This window comes from Procambarus clarkii, chromosome 15 (genome assembly GCF_040958095.1).
Source record: "Procambarus clarkii isolate CNS0578487 chromosome 15, FALCON_Pclarkii_2.0, whole genome shotgun sequence".
NCBI lineage: Eukaryota > Metazoa > Arthropoda > Malacostraca > Decapoda > Cambaridae > Procambarus > Procambarus clarkii.
In genome coordinates this window covers 42986250-43005668 of record NC_091164.1, presented here as the reverse complement: position 1 = coordinate 43005668, position 19419 = coordinate 42986250, and the positions used below count along the sequence as shown (strand labels likewise).

The 19419-nt window shown below is 34.0% G+C and overlaps 1 protein-coding gene across 1 annotated transcript; it reads right to left on the bottom strand.

Moving 5' to 3' along the window:
* Positions 1–2132: 2132 nt before the first annotated feature.
* On the bottom strand, positions 2133–19371 carry LOC123759174 (interaptin-like). Its single transcript, XM_045744050.2, has 7 exons — positions 19257–19371; positions 12376–13050; positions 12135–12211; positions 10088–10368; positions 9501–9834; positions 3144–3296; positions 2133–2828 (listed from the first exon to the last, which is right to left on the bottom strand). Exons 1-7 carry the CDS (start codon positions 19369–19371, stop codon positions 2133–2135), a joined length of 2331 nt encoding a protein of 776 aa, XP_045600006.2.
* Between the last annotated feature and the right edge of the window lie 48 nt (positions 19372–19419).

The window sequence follows — 19419 nt, the reverse complement described above, 5'->3', positions numbered from 1 at the left end:
TATAATAAATTAAAACAAAAAATGACTACAACATCCACCATTGATGTTAATAATCTTAGCAGTGCCTTAAAAAATAAACAGTATAAAAAAGCTTTCCAAATCTATTTAAATTTTGAAAAATCTATTTTAAAGACACTCTTTACACACACCAAAATAAAATTTCACTATGAAAATAGTTCAGAGACTCTAAACCCATTTCCTCTGATAATATGTTACACCCTATTTAATTTAGCAATACAAGAAGATGGGAAAAGAGAGATAAAACAATTTAAACCGAAGGAAAGTATTCAAGAATTAAATGAATTCTTTAAAACTACCAATAATATCGACCGAATAATGGGTTCATCCCTCATTAACGATTTTTTAACTAACCTTATATTTTGTGTGATCAAGGAATTTGAAAACGAAAATATGGACGGACCCAATCTCATGAACAGAATTTTTAGTGTATATAAATTGTTTGAATGGTTTCTATCTGCCCTTGAACGTAGTCATCTTCATACACCGAATTCAATCTTTGCCCAACTGATTTACCTTTCTTATATGTTATGTAAACGAGTGAATGAACTCATTAAAAGTTGTGTAAATATGAACACGGTCGCTAATTCTAAAATAGATGAAATTCAAAATAACTTTCAAACTAATTTGGCCCAAATGGATAATAATAATAAATTTTGTATGCAACAATTACATAAACATTATCAACGGCAATTTAAAAAATCTCAAGAGGTCTTTAAAAACAACATTGAAGAAATTTATAGAAAAACTGAGGAAAGTAAAAATGAATTATGGGAAAGAGTTAACTTTTCAAATATCGACACTATACGCAAAAAGAATTAATGTTAAATATTCAGCTTGAGTTGATAGAACAACTCATAAATAATATACCAATGGACGAAAGTGAAGATGATGAAAGTAGATAATAAGCATTATAGAAGTAAGAAGACATAATATCAATATACAGAGAATTTTATTCTCATAGTGAGGAAATTTGTACCCATGTGAGAGGACGACATTGTCTACTGTTTACATCAGAATTTTCTGCTTCTTGTTTATTTATTAATAGTAACTGATCGTTTTCACATGAAATGACAAAGTAGTCACATTGTATTTTTTCTTTTTTGTCCCAAAGATTTATTTTTCACAGAAACATATTAAGGATAAGAGAGCTGTGTCACCATAAGACAGACACTGGGCTAACTTTCCCTGAGGTGGGGGTTCTGTTCTTTTGCTACTACTATTATCATCTATTTTTCCATTTAAACGTTTAGAGAGAATAAAAGTATCTATATTTTTTATTTGGTGAGGGGGTATATTGAACGCTCCAAATTCTTTCACCACATCACGAATTGTATAAGGACTATATTGCTGTTTGACTGTTCCATCATCATCATTTGTCTCTGTCTCATAACTCTTTTTTTTCTTCCTAAAGCATTATAAACAGCCCAATTTTCTATCAGTATTGCTCTCATATCTGAATATCTAGGGTATTTATTGACAATATATTTGTATGACTTACTAATACCATATTTATTTTTGGATAAAACACAGTCATAATACGTTAGAATATGAGTAAAATATTGATACATGTTCAATAGTGTTAAAACATTTTGGATATATGATCTGCCGATCATAAAATAAGAATGTTATGTTTGTTGGTGGCTTTCATATAATCTAACATTTCATATAAGAATAGGCGTGTGTACACTGAAAGAAAACTGTCTGACAAATTCAATGTCAAATGTTGTTGTTCATCATATACAGCTAATGTATTATCAAAATCAAAAACTAGAAGAACAGGTGCCCTCTTTTCCTCATTAAGATATCGTACATATTTAAAAAAAACATGTTGAGAAAAATCTTCAGTATCTAAGCTCTTTTTACTATTAAAATAATTATTACTATTATTATCATCGTTGTTTACTGGGGACAATATATTACTAGTAGTAATAGTAGTAGTATTAATATCACTAGCAGCAACAGTAGTAGTAGCAGTAGTATCATTAAAAACATCATTAGTAGTAGTTATATTAGAAGGAAAATATGACAAAAGTTGATTTGTACTCATATTCCACGACATTGTATTTTAATGTGTTTAAATTTATTTTTTTTATTTTAAATAATTTATTTACTTAATTGTCTAACAAGGTAACAATAGGTAACATTGGATGACCAAATAGTGTTGATGGTATATGTTTTAATACTTCCTCAATGAAATATTTGTTAGAGTGCTGCATTTCCTCAGTGGGCAGTATATATTTCTCAAGTAAGCATTTTAAATGAATCATAGCATGGACGATAATAACACAGATATTAAGAGCTGACATTCCCATTCCTTGTAGACTAGTGTTGAACATTTCTCCATTAGACACATTTACAAATGTGTTATATAAAATGCGATGTGAACCTAACACTTTATATCGCTTATCTGCTCCAGGCATAACCAAACTGTAGGCAACTAAGCCACTTACCAGAGACCGGTCATTATTCTTGTTTAATGAATTTTTGTCATCATCTATAATTGTTTTATAAATGCTTTGTAATTCATTTATTGAATAAACAATATACACATTATTAGTAATATGGTCAAAGTAAAGATTAATATACTCACAATCTTGAGGATGGAGGAGTTTTCCACTTTGATATCGATTACCCTCTAATGCCAAATTCAAAATTTCAGTATTTACTTCCATTCCACTCTCCTCGAAATCGACAAAGAGATAATTTACTGGGGGTGATCTTGATTTTTTTTTATTTTCAAACCAACCATCAAACAAAAATTGATCAGCAGGTCCAAATAAATTTTCAATTGTTCTAGATGTAAGTTGCTGAGCCACATGTCCCATAAACCTAATCCAGTTATGATAAACTTTATTTATAATAAATGGGGCACTTTCATGGGTATATATTAGAGCCATGATTGGCTCAGCTTTGATAATGTTACTTTTACCTAGACACTCTTCAATATACTGTAAACGTCTTTCTACTCTAGCTAAGCGTGTTCTTTCCTCTAAATCATAATCATCAATATAAACATCTTTATTAAGGTTGTTTTTTTTCTTTTTTCATATGACCATCTGTGTTTACACAATATGCGTCACTGGAGGGTAAGAGTCCAGCTGCTGTTTTGACATATGACATACGTTGTTGCTGCTTTCTTCCGTACTGATTTTGTTCATTATTTCTTTCTCTAGTTGTTGTTGTTGTTGTTGTTTTAGCTTCAGTTGTTGCAGTTGTTTGTTTTTTTCTACAGTTAATATAAGATTTTTCATTATCACCGGTGCTGTAGATTCCTCCTTTTGAGGAGAAATAGGCCATCTACTCAAGACTTTCTGTTTCTTCTTCTTCTTCTTCCTCTTGTTTTTCTCTTTTTTTCAACATGTTAGTGTCAAATGTATTATTATGCATTGTTACTTTTTTAATTATTTTTAACTACTTTAAATTTTATTGTATTTATAAATACATTCTTTCATGTTCAACTCATTTTCTTGGAAAGTGTCTCAAATATCTTCATCTTGTTCTGTAATTCTTATAAATTTTGGGGGTCCGCCAATGTCGAACGAGAGACTTGGATGACACCAGCAGCGGAGACGGAGGTAAAATTTTAATACTTTTCAAAAATAATAATAATAATATATCTGATGGCCAGCTGATCAACTATGGATATTTTAAAATTACTCGAGGAAAAGAAACGGCAAAATGTCAATACGCATTTGCTAGACTTGTACAATCCAAGAAATGATGGAACTGGAAACAAGGACCTGGATGAGTTTCCGCAGGTATATGATTCAATGTTATTTAAGTTTATCGTATATATAAAAGAATTCAAATCTAAATTAGGTAGTAATATTCCTATTATTGAAAAATATAATAAACAGTGCTTATCATGTTCCCCTCAATATATATAAGGACATTACATTATGGATGATACAAGTATTAATAGATATTATCAAGAATTTCAGCAGAAACTAGGTGATATTGGTCAGGCTTCGGCTAGTTTTGCCCTAGGTAATATGATAACCCCTAATTTGGATTATACGATGTGGATTAGGACTGAAGATTTACAACTCAATCGTATATTTATTGGTCAAGTATATCTGACAGTATCACAAATGCGTCAATTAATAAGTCAGTCACCATACCGAGCTCATCAAATATTAGGTTTCAGTGATGTTACCACACCTTCGAAATTTGAAAAACTGGTTAACCAGGAAAATGCTGCTCAATTCTTTGATTTTATTCCATTTCTTCGTAACCCTCAAACTGTTCTTGAAAAAGACATGGTATATATATAGTAAATTCAATTTTAATAATAAAAGGATAGACTGGGAGATAATAAACAGGGAACTTACAAACATTCCATGGGGAACTGTTCTAAGTAATACAAGTCCTACAGAAGGAATAGAAAAACTGACTTCAGAAGCGTATCAAGTCTGTCTGAAACATGTTCCTTTGAGGAAAGCCAGAAAGAAATCTAACGTAGAAAGAGAACGCAGACGACACTATAAACGCAGGAAAAAAATAACGAAACTGCTTATGCAGACACGAATTTTCCGTCAAAGAAGGAATAATTTAAATAGGGAGATTGAAGAAATCGAGCGGAAATTGAAACACTCATATGAAACTGAAGAAAGGCAGTTAGAACAGAAAGCCATTCAGGAAATAAAGAAAAATCCAAAATATTTCTTCTCATATGCGAAATCAAAAGCAAAAACCACTGCCAGTATTGGACCTATTCGTACAAGTGAAGGTTCATACACGGAGGATGACAAAGAAATTAGTGAAATCCTAAAAAAGCAGTATGAGGACATGTTTAGCACTCCAATAAACAACATGAAGGTGGAAGATACAGACAATTTCTTTATGCGGGATATTCAAACCCCTGTAAATATAACTGATATAAACACAAGCGCACTAAATTTTGAAAAAGAAATTGAAAACATGCCCATGCACTCGGCCCCAGGTCCAGACTCATGGAATTCAATATTTATAAAGAAATGCAAAGTGCTGGTAGCACAGGCACTCAGTATAGTGTGGAGGAAAAGCTTGGACACGGGGGAGATACCAGATGCACTTAAAGTAGCAGACATAGCCCCTCTACACAAGGGAGGGAGCAAAGCATTGGCAAAAAATTATAGACCAGTTGCACTAACATCGCACATCATAAAAGTATTTGAGAGAGTGATTAGGAGTCAGGTCACCAATTTCATGGAGACCAATGACCTTCACAACCCAGGCCAACATGGATTTCGAGCGGGAAGATCGTGCCTCTCACAGCTACTTGAGCACTACAACAAAGTCACTGAGGCATTAGAAGAGAAACAGAATGCTGATGTGATATACATGGGCTTCGCAAAGGCTTTCGATAAATGTGACCATGGCGTGATAGCACACAAAATGAAGTCAATGGGAATAACCGGTAAAGTAGGATGCTGGATACTCAGTTTTCTGTCAAACAGGACTCAGCGAGTAACTGTCAACCATATAAAATCTAGTCCAAGTGCAGTGAAAAGCTCTGTACCTCAGGGTACAGTCCTTGCACCGCTGCTTTTCCTTATTCTCATATCAGATATAGACAAAAATACAAGTCACAGCTTCGTATCATCCTTTGCAGATGACACAAAAATCAGTATGAAATTTACCTTGGCTGAGGACATTGAAAAACTTCAAGCTGATATTAATAAAGTTTTCGACTGGGCATCAGAAAATAACATGATGTTTAACAGTGATAAATTCCAGGTACTCAGGTACGGTAAAAATGAGGACCTTAAACATAATACAGAGTACAAAACACAATCAAATGTACCCATAGTAGGAAAACAGCATGTAAAGGATTTGGGAATAATAATGTCTGACGACCTAACGTTTAATGAGCATAACCAAGCAAATATTGTGACAGCCAGAAAAATGATAGGATGGATTACGAGAACTTTCAAATCCAGGGATCCCATCACAATGGTTGTACTCTTCAAGTCACTTGTGTTGTCCCGCCTTGAGTACTGCTCAGTACTCACTCCCCCCTTCAGAGCAGGAGAGATTGCTGAAATAGAGGGAATACAGAGAACATATACGGCACGCATAGACGCAATAAAGCACCTAAATTATTGGGATCGTCTCAAAGCCCTCCAAATGTACTCACTAGAAAGAAGACGAGAGAGATATCAAATAATATACACCTGGAAGATACTGGAGGGCCAAGTACCAAGTCTACACAGTAAAATAACAACGTACTGGAGTAAACGATATGGAAGAAAATGTAGAATAGAACCAGTGAAGAGCAGAGGTGCCATAGGCACAATCAGAGAACACTGTATAAACATCAGAGGTCCGCGGTTGTTCAACGTCCTCCCAGCAAGCATAAGAAATATTGCCGGAACAACCGTGGACATTTTCAAGAGGAAACTAGATTTATTCCTCCAAGGAGTGCCGCACCAACCGGGCTGTGGTGGGTATGTGGGCCTGCGGGCCGCTCCAAGCAACAACCTGGTGGACCAAACTCTCACAAGTCAAGCCTGGCCTCGGGCCGGGCTTGGGGAGTAGAAGAACTCCCAGAACCCCATCAACCAGGTATCAACCAGGTATATTACCGAAAAAATAGTATATTGTAAAAATTAATAAAAAAAAGAAAAGAAAATGTTAAATAAAAAATAGTTTATAACTTTTTGGAACCAAACTTTTGATTTTTATTCTGGTGTGTTAAGAATAATAATAATATTGAAGGAATTTGCTTCTGATTAACTCTTAATTGTTTACTTCTCTTTTTTTTATTTATCTTTGATTCTATTATTTGACCTCCCTTAAAAGTCGACATAGTCATGAAAAGCTTGGCTAAGTATCGCTGAGTCACATCAGCCCATATGCGCTTGGGGTTTGGTTCTCCTGGTCATTCTCTTGCATGGAACTGGTGACTTCCCATTGATCAGATGGTGTATATTCCCGTTTTCATTTGTTCTGACCCACTACCATCGCTACCAACATCACCACCTCATATTGAGGATGATGCCACCTGTAGCATCCTCAATATTCTCATAAATAGTTATTCTTCTCGATATTTTCAATAATCTTTTTAGTCTCTTAACAACTACCTAGTTGAAGTAGCTTCCAGGCCCTACCTGGGAAATAATAATGTTATTCAATTAATAGTTGTAATTTTTTATCAATTATAACAAAATTGAATTATAGCTAACCCCTTGTATTCAGTAAGCCAAAAAAACACTCAAACATCTAATATTTTTACCGTTTGTAATTTATAATTTAGATCGTTAGGTAAGATTCATTAAGAATGCTTTATATATCCTCTGGACATTATGGGTCATCATTATTTATCTCTGTGATTACTAACGCCGGTAACATCTATATCCTGCTATGTTACCTTTCGTTGTTTCTACACAAATACACTCTACTTTCATAAATAAATATTTAACAAATATATGATGCTTAATTGCCCCAAGTAAATATATGGCCTTTAAACCCAGTATAACATTTCATTTAGAGATTGAACCTGGCAATGTATTTCTTAACCCGCCCCACTTAATTATGTACTGTAACTCCAAATAACTAAACTGAAAGGCAAGATCAACAATATTTCTTTCAATGTTGAAATAACTTTTAACACACAATCTTGACCGAGTGTGAGATAAAAATTATCTATCATATGTGTATATAATTAACTCATTTCTTTTTGTTTACTTTTTTATAGAAAGTATAGTATAAATATTTATATATTCACTTAAATATAACTGCATAACATTTTATTTTAGAGATTGAGACGTTTGCTATATATTTCTGAACCAACCTTATGAATAACCCCCCCCCACCCCCCCAAAAAAAATGATGGGTATAATTAATTTTTTTTTTACTAATATACTTATTTATATGTACGGTAATTATTGGAGACGAGACAATACAAAGAAAAAGAAAGTTATTTCACTATGGTATAATCAGACAAAAAATATATCATCATTAAAATGGTACATTGACCAGGCTGAAAGGGATGATGTGATAGATAATAATCCCTTATTAATTTTATCAACATTAGGACACCATCAGGATGACAATCATCATCAAGCCTGTAAAGTGTGGGAAGGTATGAAACTAAATCAGTGTTGTATATTTTTACCGTCTCCCTTATATTCTAAAGAAGGTAATGAAATATTACCAGCCAGTGCCTCCTGGCAGGACGGATATTGGTTTGAAATATCCGTCCTGCCAGGAGGCACTATATCTACTACTCCCACAATAATACCTACAGTTCCAGTATGTCCAACCACATTAGGTAAATTAATATGGCAAGATTACCAATTTATCTGTGAGTGTACAACTCGTGGATTATTTAGTGGAACGCATTGTGATCAACCCACGATTAAACTTACTCAGGATAATGGATGTAGAAAAGTTGGATGGATTCATGATCTAAATATTATAGACATATCTAAATTCAATCCAGTCAAAGAAGGCATATGTGTGGAATGTTCTGCTCCCGAAACGGTACCAAACATAGAAGGAATGGAACGTTCTTGTATCCATATTGACCTTAATTCTTCATCTCAAAACTCCACTACACCGAGTAGTAGTAGTAGTAGTAACCCCTTTTATAAAACAAATGTTCCTTCCAATACCAAGGCAACTTGTGTGTACGACGCATTGAATCCAAATAACGAGAATGAACTTAATAAATACGTAGAGGGATATGGATGCTCATGTGACTATTACAGTGGCTACGTTGAGGCTCTAATTCCTACATTGGTTGGCCTGTTTCGTGAAACAAATTAGATTAGTAATGCCTGTGTGAAAATTGGCCATAACTCCAAAGATCCTCATCGAGTTGATTTGGCTTACTATACGCTGGATAATGGTGGCAAACCTTTACAGACTCACACTTACTATGAACTCGATCCCCTTTTCCAACCTCTGATGTCTCAAGCCAAGTCAAAATTAAAGACTGATTTGGAAATATATTAATTTTATGTTTAGCTTTGATATTTTTAATAATAAGTCTGCTCCTCTTTAAGAACCATCCTTATTATTATTATGCACTAGTTATAAGTAGTTTCGTTTATATTTGTTGGTCTCTTTCTACACCGTGGTTGGGTTAGATTGACGTGTTTGAATAGTATAAGAAGACATCAGGTCAATCTTTGAAGAAAGAAAAAAATAGGATGAATGGGGTAAAAAAAACTTTTATAACATATTAATGTACTGTAACGTTGTTATATCCCTATGAAACAACAAGATCACTCTAGTGTTAAAATAACATTATCCAAAGAATAAAAACACATGCAGCCTGAGATGATCTATGGCAACATTGGTGATGATTTAGTTTATAAAACAGTTCCCAAATAAATTATTATCTGTACTTATTTTTGAATTGAAGGCTACCACGGCTCTTATTGTTTTGGGGGGGAGGGATATTTACAAATTTCCTTTCTCTAATGAGTTGACGGCTTACAGTCAACATCCTCTTATTTATTTTCAACTATTCCTCCCCTTATAATGTTTACATGTCTATCCCTTTGATTCTTTTTCTCTGTTAATGCCTCCACTTGTCGCCTGCCTTGAGTCTTATCTTTTGCCCTTTGTTTTGCGTCTTTTAATTTTGTTTTATCTCTTTTTTGTGTGGTTGTTTTCTCAACAGTTTCAGGCGAAGAAACTTTCTGAGAGGCGATTGCTTTTAAAATGCTGTCATCACCCAATACACTTTCGTACTTAACTTTTAGGTTTTTAAGGAACCAAGATTTTTCTGCTTCCATATTAGTCTCGTGCAATGACGCAATCGATTTTAAATTCTTCTTTTCGTTATCGATAGACACTATTTGATTATTATCCTCATAGTTGCTTATAGAATACATACCATTTATCAGATAGAATCGGGAAAACAGGTGCTATTTCTATAGCTTCATTTATCGTCAGTATGTTTAATATTTCAGATAGCATATCTTGGTGGTTATACATTTCTCGTGAAAAATGAAGGTTTAATTGAATGGAACGCTGAAGAATGTTATCGTTTATTACCGTGACAAGATTCTTATAGAACTGGGTGCAGAATATAAATTTTAAGATATGATTTGAAAGTGAAATATATAATTACATCATTTCAGATTTGGCCATTTCATTCCTGCAAAACATTTCTGTTATTGAGAGCTTGTCGAATGCTGATCTCAAATACTTATTGTTGCATGTCCCGGCCAAGTAAGCATCCAGATGAGTAGTGACGGCTTGGATGATCGAAATGAATTTAGTCATTTGAGTTTCTTCGTATTCTATGGGGTCCACCGAAGTCTCATCATGGTTAATCATCGACAAATGCATGCTTGTCTCACTTAATTCTGAAAGCATTTGTTTGTTGGAATCCTGGAGACTAGCATTTGTCTGTTGAATGGTCAACAGGTTAGAAGTTATTATTTCATTTCTTTGTTGTAAGGTCTTAATATTTATATCATTTTGTTGTTGTAACGCAAGTATTTCATGAATATTATCAGAAGGGGACTTGCGAATCGCGTTCAAGATAATGTAATAAAAGCGTTATACATTATTTGCATTCAAATCTTGCCTTATTTCCTTCTGGAATAATGTTTATATAATAGTAACAAATGTATAAACTTTTATAACTTCCTCATTCGTCCCTTTATGATCTCTTTCCAGGTCAACAATTTGTCGTATTATAATTTCTTTAACTAAAACTATTGATGCCATCGCGTCTATGAACAATTTAGCAACATAATTAGGTTCGTCTAATTGCCGTTTTAAATTAACATTTTCATTTACATCGGGCATTATTTGATGTTCGTGATTATATACTGTTTCATCGATAATATTAGTTTTACATTTTTCTAATATTTGATTAAATAAATTTCTTTCTTCCTCATTAGTAAAAATATTAAGTATATTATTATTTTGGTGTGGATCATTATTATTAATATAATTTAAACAGGAAATCCTGTCTTTAGTGTCCGTTTCACGTTCTTCATGAATGTAGTTATCACGTTCGGTAGTCAACTGATGAATGAACTTATTTATTATTGCTTCAATTCAACCTTCATTTACTCCAGTCCTGACCCTCTTGCTCTAAATGCCACAGTAAATACTGAGCTAAATAAAGTCCATCTTTGGCTAACTGCCAACAAACTCACCCTTAACATTGACAAAACTTTCTATATTCTGTTTGGCAATAAATCCTCTAGTCATATAAATCTCAAAATAAACAATACCCAAATTTGTAACAAATTAGATGGCAAATTCCTTGGCATTCTCATTGACCACAAGCTGAATTTCCAGGGACACATTCTAAATATATCAAAAAAAGTTTCAAAAACTGTGGGCATTCTTTCTAAGATCAGATATTATGTACCACGCCCTGCCCTGGTGACTCTCTATTACTCCCTTATCTATCCTTATCTCAACTATGGTATTTGTGCTTGGGGTTCTACTACCCAAAATCACTTACGTCCTCTAATTACCCAACACAAAGCTGCTATTAGAACAATATCCAACTCTGGCCCCAGACATCACTCGGTACCCCTACTCAAATCTCTGAATATGTTAGATATTAAGTCACTGCACATTCTCTCATGTGTATTATACATATATAAAACGCTAAACTATAATGCCAATCCTGATCTTAAAAGCTTCATAGAAGGTTGTAACAGAACCCATGAGCACCACACCAGAAATAAATACAGTTTTGATATTCCTAGAGTACGTCTTAATCAAACTAGAAATGCTCTGCAAATCAAGGGGCCCAGAATGTGGAATGACCTTCCCAACCATGTTAAAGACTGTACCTCTCTCAACCAGTTTAAGATAAGAACTAAACACTACCTAATAAATTCCCTGTAATCTACCTCACTCCTCTATTGTCAACCCATGTCTGTTATTTTCTTTTTTTTTAATCAACACTGTTTGTCAACCTATTGTATTTGTGCTGCTTTTTCAGTCATGTTCTCCCTTTTTTATCTTTATTTGTATTTGTTCTCAACACTTTTTATTCTTTATGCTCAATTAGTATTAAGTTCTAGATATTAATGTTTTTCTTGCCCGAAACGCATTGCGTAATAATGGCTTTAGGCATTGTATGTACTAGCTCTATCTATATATCAATCCATTAATGTAACATCACTTGTATGTATATACCTTACCTGAATAAACATCTGAATCTGAATCTGAATCTGAATCTGAATTCGAGATTTTCCTGTTGCTTTCGATTCATCATCATCTAAAGGATATATGCTTGAAAAACAATGAATTATATCGCTATTCGATAATGTAGGTTTTGTATAAAGTCGCTCTAATGTTTCAATATTATATTTATTTGCTTCATTTATATTCTTTAACAATGTATTATATTCATCATACTTTATTTTTTTTTAGAATTTTCACAATCTAGTAGTTTTTGTTGGCATTCCTGAACATAATGGTTTTGGGATACTAATAAATTATTATTTTCTTCTTTTTCTGATAGTTTATCATCTTTGCATTTTTGTAGGGCTTGTTGGCATTCCAGAAATTGCATATTCTGGTTCTTTATGTCGTTTTCACATGTGGCTAATTTTAGTTGGTATTCTTCAAGAGACATTAAATTTGTATTTATTTGCCTATATAATTCTTGTTGTTGTTGACGACTTTTAGTTAATTGTTCAAGTGCGCTATTTAATTGTTGCTTACATTTTTTTAGGTCATTCTCGAGTGTAACGTATTTGGATCTTATTCTAGTATTATTTGAATTTATTAAATCAGTTAGTTTTTCTTTTTCATCAGCTAAGTCTTTTATTTGTTTATCTTTGTTTTTGCAGATATGTTGAATTTGTCTGTCTTTCTCATCTAACATAAATGCATATTCTGTTTCATACTGTTTCTTTTCATCATCATATTGGATTCTAAGCTTTATTAATTCAGTATTGTTTCGATCTTCTAGGTTATTTTTCAATTTATTTTGATTATCTTGAAGAGTTGAATTTTCCTTCTTTAAATTCTCTATTTCATTTTCTTGGTCTCCTAATTTCTCTGAGAGCTGAACAATAGTAAGTTCTAAATCTCTCACGTTTGTATTTAAATCTGTTATTGTGGCATCTTGATTTCCACATTTAATTTCTAATTCACTTTTTTCATTCTCGCATTCATTACATTTTTTTATTAAAATGAGCTATTGTTTGTTTTTGTTGATTCCAACTTTTAAGAGGATATCTTTCGGTTATTAATTTAATATATCGATCAGAGATAGTAAACAAATGAAGCATCTTATTCAATAATAGAACCATTCTTATATCATCATCATTCACAACAACAAAATTGTTAATAAGAGTTTTTATGAATATACGTTCTCTTAAACCCGAGAGAAACTGGCATAACAGGTACGCCTTAACCCGCTCCACCGGGTTAAGGCATAACTGGCATAACAGCCAACTGGCTGTTATGCCAGTTGCTGGAAGGCTTCTGTGCTGGCTAGGGTTCGAGTCTCCTGGTGGGAAAGTGTTCTAAAGTTGTATACTTCACTCTCGTGTTTAGGAGAGTTGTGCCTTAAGCATAGACACTGTGTCTTCCCATATTAACAGGGACTTGATGAAATAAACGTATAAATGACCCCTCACTTGCTCTAGTGCTCTTGGGAGGTGGTGATCTTTGGTCTATTTAAATGCTCCGAAATTACCATCTCTTTTAAGGGTCTGAGCAGGTGGTGGAGCGGGTTAAGGCGTACCTGTTATGCCAGTTGCTGGAAGGCTTCTGTGCTGGCTAGGGTTCGAGTCTCCTGGTGGGAAAGTGTTCTAAAGTTGTATACTTCACTCTCGTGTTTAGGAGAGTTGTGCCTTATATATATATATATATATATATATATATATATATATATATATATATATATATATATATATATATATATATATATATATATATATATATATATGACAATGTCAGACCATGGAGGAAAAATGAAACAGGAATTTCCTTAAGTACTTTCGTATATTAATACATCTTCAGAAGGAGTGACTCCTTCTGAAGATGTGTTAATATACGAAAGTACTTAAGGAAATTCCTGTTTCATTTTTCCTCCGTGGTCTGACATTGTCACATTTTAATCACGTATTTACTTTCGTGATATACACACACACACACACACACATATATATATATATATATATATATATATATATATATATATATATATATATATATATATATATATATATATATATATATATATATATATATATATATATATATATATATAACTGATTAGAACTTACGTCTCTCTGATATTATACCTACATTTGAGTGAGGTGGGAAGGGTGATGTGGCATTAACACAAGACAGAACAGGAGGGGATATTAATAGGGTATTAAAAGTATCAACACAAGACAGAACAGAAACAATGGGTATTGAATAGAAGTGTTTGTAGAAAGCCTATTGGTCCATATTTCTTGATGCTTCTATATTGGAGCGGAGTCTTGAGGTGGGTAGAATATAGTTGTGCAATAATTGGCTGTTGATTGCTGGTGTTGACTTCTTGATGTGTAGTGCCTCGCAAACGTCAAGCCGCCTGCTATCACTGTATCTATTGATGATTTCTGTGTTGTTTACTAGGATTTCTCTGGCGATGGTTTGGTTATGGGAAGAGATTATATGTTCCTTAATGGAGCCCTGTTGCTTATGCATCGTTAAACGCCTAGAAAGAGATGTTGTTGTCTTGCCTATATACTGGTTTTTTTGGAGCTTACAGTCCCCAAGTGGGCATTTGAAGGCATAGACGACGTTAGTCTCTTTTAAAGCGTTCTGTTTTGTGTCTGGAGAGTTTCTCATGAGTAGGCTGGCCGTTTTTCTGGTTTTATAGTAAATCGTCAGTTGTATCCTCTGATTTTTGTCTGTAGGGATAACGTTTCTATTAACAATATCTTTCAGGACCCTTTCCTCTGTTTTATGAGCTGTGGAAAAGAAGTTCCTGTAAAATAGTCTAATAGGGGGTATAGGTGTTGTGTTAGTTGTCTCTTCAGAGGTTGCATGGCTTTTCACTTTCCTTCTTATGATGTCTTCGATGAAACCATTGGAGAAGCCGTTATTGACTAGGACCTGCCTTACCCTACAGAGTTCTTCGTCGACTTGCTTCCATTCTGAGCTGTGGCTGAGAGCACGGTCGACGTATGCGTTAACAACACTCCTCTTGTACCTGTCGGGGCAGTCGCTGTTGGCATTTAGGCACATTCCTATGTTTGTTTCCTTAGTGTAGACTGCAGTGTGGAAACCTCCGCCCTTTTCCATGACTGTTACATCTAGAAAAGGCAGCTTCCCATCCTTTTCCGTCTCGTAAGTGAAACGCAGCACGGAACTCTGCTCAAATGCCTCCTTCAGCTCTTGCAGATGTCTGACATCAGGTACCTGTGTAAAAATGTCAACAACATACCTGCAGTATATGGCCGGTTTCAAGTTCATGTCGACTAAGACTTTTTGCTCGATGGTACCCATGTAGAAGTTTGCAAACAGGACACCTAGGGGAGAACCCATGGCGACCCCATCTACTTGCTTATACAGAGGCATATATATGCCCCGCATATATATATATATATATATATATATATATATATATATATATATATATGTCGTACCTAGTAGCCAGAACGCACTTCTCAGCCTACTATGCAGGGCCCGATTTGCCTAATAAGGCAAGTTTTCATGAATTAATATATTTTCTCAATTTTTTTTCTTATGAAATGATAAAGCTACCCATTTCATAATGTATGAGGTCAATTTTTTTTTATTGGAGTTAAAATTAACGTAGAGATATGACCGAACCTAACCAACCCTACCTAACCTAACCTATCTTTATTGGTTAGGTTTGGTTAGGTAGCCGAAAAAGTTAGGTTAGGTTAGGTTAGGTTGGTTAGGTAGTCAAAAAAACATTAATTCGTGAAAACTTGCCTTATTAGGCAAATCGGGCCTTGCATAGTAGGCTGAGAAGTGCGTTCTGGCTACTAGGTACGAGATATATATATATATATATATATATATATATATATATATATATATATATATATATATATATATATATATATATATGTATATATATATATATATATATATATATATATATATATATATATATATATATATATATATATATATATATATATATGTCGTACCTAATAGCCAGAACGCACTTCTCAGCCTACTATGCAAGGCCCGATTTGCCTAGTAAGCCAAGTTTTCATGAATTAATTGTTTTTCGTCTACCTAACCTACCTAACCTAACCTAACCTAACTTTTTCGGCTACCTAACCTAACTTTACCTATAAAGATAGGTTAGGATAGGTTAGGTAGGGTTGGTTAGGTTCGGTCATATATCTATGTTAATTTTAATTCCAATAACAAAAAATTGACCTCATACATAATGAAATGGGTAGCTTTATCATTTCATAAGAAAAAATTACAGAAAATATATTCATTCAGGAAAACTTGGCTCATTAGGCAATTCGGGCCTTGCATAGTAGGCTTAGAAGTGCGTTCTGGCTACTAGGTACGACATATGTATATATATATATATATATATATATATATATATATATATATATATATATATATATATATATATATATATATATATATTGATTATATATCCACACCAGGATTGGTGTGTGTGTGTGTCCTCACCTATATATATATATATATATATATATATATATATATATATATATATATATATATATATATATATATATATTTATATATATATATATATGTCGTACCTAGTAGCCACAATGCACCTCTCAGCCTACTATGCAAGGCCCGATTTGCCTAATAAGCCAAGTTTTCCTGAATTAATATATTTTCTCTAATTTTTTTCTTATGAAATGATAAAGCTACCCATTTCATTATGTATGAGGTCAATTTATTTTTTATTGGAATTAAAATTAACGTAGATACATGACCGAACCTAACCAACCCTACCTAACCTAACCTAACCTATCTTTATAGGTTAGGTTAGGTTAGGTAGCCCAAAAAGTTATGTTAGGTTAGGTTAGGTAGGTTAGGTAGTCCAAAAACAATTAATTCATAAAAACATGGCTTATTACGCAAATTTGGCCTTGCAAAGTAGGCTGAGAAGTGCGTTCTGGCTACTAGGTACGACATATATATATATATATATATATATATATATATATATATATATATATATGTCGTACCTAATAGCCAGAACGCACTTCTCAGCCTACTATTCAAGGCCCGATTTGCCTAATAAGCCAAGTTTTCATGAATTAATGTTTTTTCGTCTACCTAACCTACCTAACCTAACCTAACCTAGCTTTTTTGGCTACCTAACCTAACCTTACCTATAAATATAGGTTAGGGTAGGTTAGGTAGGGTTGGTTAGGTTCGGTCATATATCTACGTTAATTTTAACTCCAATAAAAAAAATTGACCTCATACATAGAGAAAAGGGTTGCTTTATCATTTCATAAGAATAAAATTATAGTAAATATATTAATTTATGAAAACTTGGCTTATTAGGCAAATCGGGCCTTGAATAGTAGGCATAGAAGTGCGTTCTGGCTATTAGGTACGACATATATATATATATATATATATATATATATATATATATATATATATATATATATATATATATATATATATATATATATATATATATATATATATATATATATAAATATATATATGTCGTACCTAGTAACCAGAGCGCACTTCTCAGCCTACTATGCAAGGCCCGATTTGCCTAATAAGCCAAGTTTTCATGAATTAATTGTTTTTCGACTACCTAACCTACTTAACCTAACCTAACGTTTTCGGCTACCTAACCTAACCAAACCTATAAAGATGTCTTAGGGTAGGTTAGGTAGAGTTGGTTAGGTTCGGTCATATATCTATGTTAATTTTAACTCTAATAAAACAAATTGACCTCATACATAATGAAATGGGTAGCTTTATCATTTCATAAGAAAAAATTTAGAGAAAATATATTAATTCAGGAAAACGTGGCTTATTAGGTAAATCTGGCCTTGCATAGTAGGCTGAGAAGTGCGTTCTGGCTACTAGGTACGACATTATATATATATATATATATATATATATATATATATATATATATATATATATATATATATATATATATATATATATATATATATATATATATATACATATATATATATATATATATATATATATATATATATATATATATATATATATATATATATATATATATATATATATATATTTGTTACGGCCCTATTGGGTCGCAACTGGGTTCTTCTCTGATGTTATTAGAGTTTGGGTATCCAGCCCCAAGTTAGTAGTGGCTTTCAAGGGGTGTGTTCCGCAACGCAAGTAAATTAAAGGGGAAGGGATACAAATGCACTAATTTAAATATATTATTTCACCACCACCATAAATAAATAGCAATCAGTCACACGGGGTTATAAATACACTCTAATGTACAGAACTGTCTTTTGATTCTTCTGATTCTCTCGGCGAATCTACCCTGGCCACAGGCCAGCCAAATCACAGTCCCACTGGGTTCACCGTCGTGGAGGCCTTCCACCACAATCCAGCCTGTAGCTGGCAGGTTCCGATCAGCTCTGCTGTGTAGGCCACTCCACGACCGATACTAGGGTTGCGAGCCCTAGGCAGGAGCCTCGTGTGATCCCGCAGATCACTCTCCTCTCTATAGTACCACAGTGGCTAGTCTCTTCCACCAGCCAACCCCAGGGTACGACGAATCCTGGTACTGCCACATCACATGCAGGCTAAACACACTCAACAGTGTTCGTCCGGGGGGTGACTCACAACTTCTGCAGCAAACACGTGGAGAGACTTTGGCTACCTCGGGTAGACTGCCCCATCGTCCAATACAGCAGTCCCAGGTCGACTCTGTAATCAGACACGTCATTAGTACTAGGGACACTCTAGGGCACCTCACTTGCAGGCTTAGACACAAACGTCCACCTATCCACTCCATAGATGGCATTGCTGTCCAAGCGCCACCTCACCAGAGGTCAGCAGCGGCTATGTTATGAGGTGGTAAACACGGGAATCCAGCCCCTGTGGCCGGTATATCCCGTCCTAACTAGATGGCGTCGTCCATTTGGAGGGGGTTTCGGGAGCTGACTCACAGATGGCATTGTCGTCATAGCTCTGTGCTACGACGCTGGACTCTGGTCCGTAACACCTCCCCACCAAAAAGAATTTGGTTTGGGTTTCTATAAAAGAAAAAACAAACCAAATTAGTGTGTGGATACTACTCCAAATGGACTCACATAAACTATGAACTGAAGTGGTGATGATGTCTTGTCCACAGAACTGTCCTAATGGGAAACACAAAGGAAACTTGCCGATGGAAGGCAATGACCTGCCTGATGTGATTTTCCACATCTTCACTGAGATGTCAAGCAGGAGCATAATTGTCTTACGTGTCTCGAG

Excerpts from the sequence above, each read along its gene's own strand:
- LOC123759174 (XM_045744050.2), bottom strand. The coding sequence starts at position 19,371 with ATGTGGAAAATCACATCAGGCAGGTCATTGCCTTCCATCGGCAAGTTT. Across the intron at positions 12,212-12,375 it reads CCAACAAAAACTACTAGATT|ATGATGATGAATCGAAAGCA; the intron begins GTGAAAATTCTA and ends TATATCCTTTAG. Across the intron at positions 2,829-3,143 it reads CGGAAGAAAGCAGCAACAAC|CAACTTACATCTAGAACAAT; the intron begins GTATGTCATATG and ends CATGTGGCTCAG.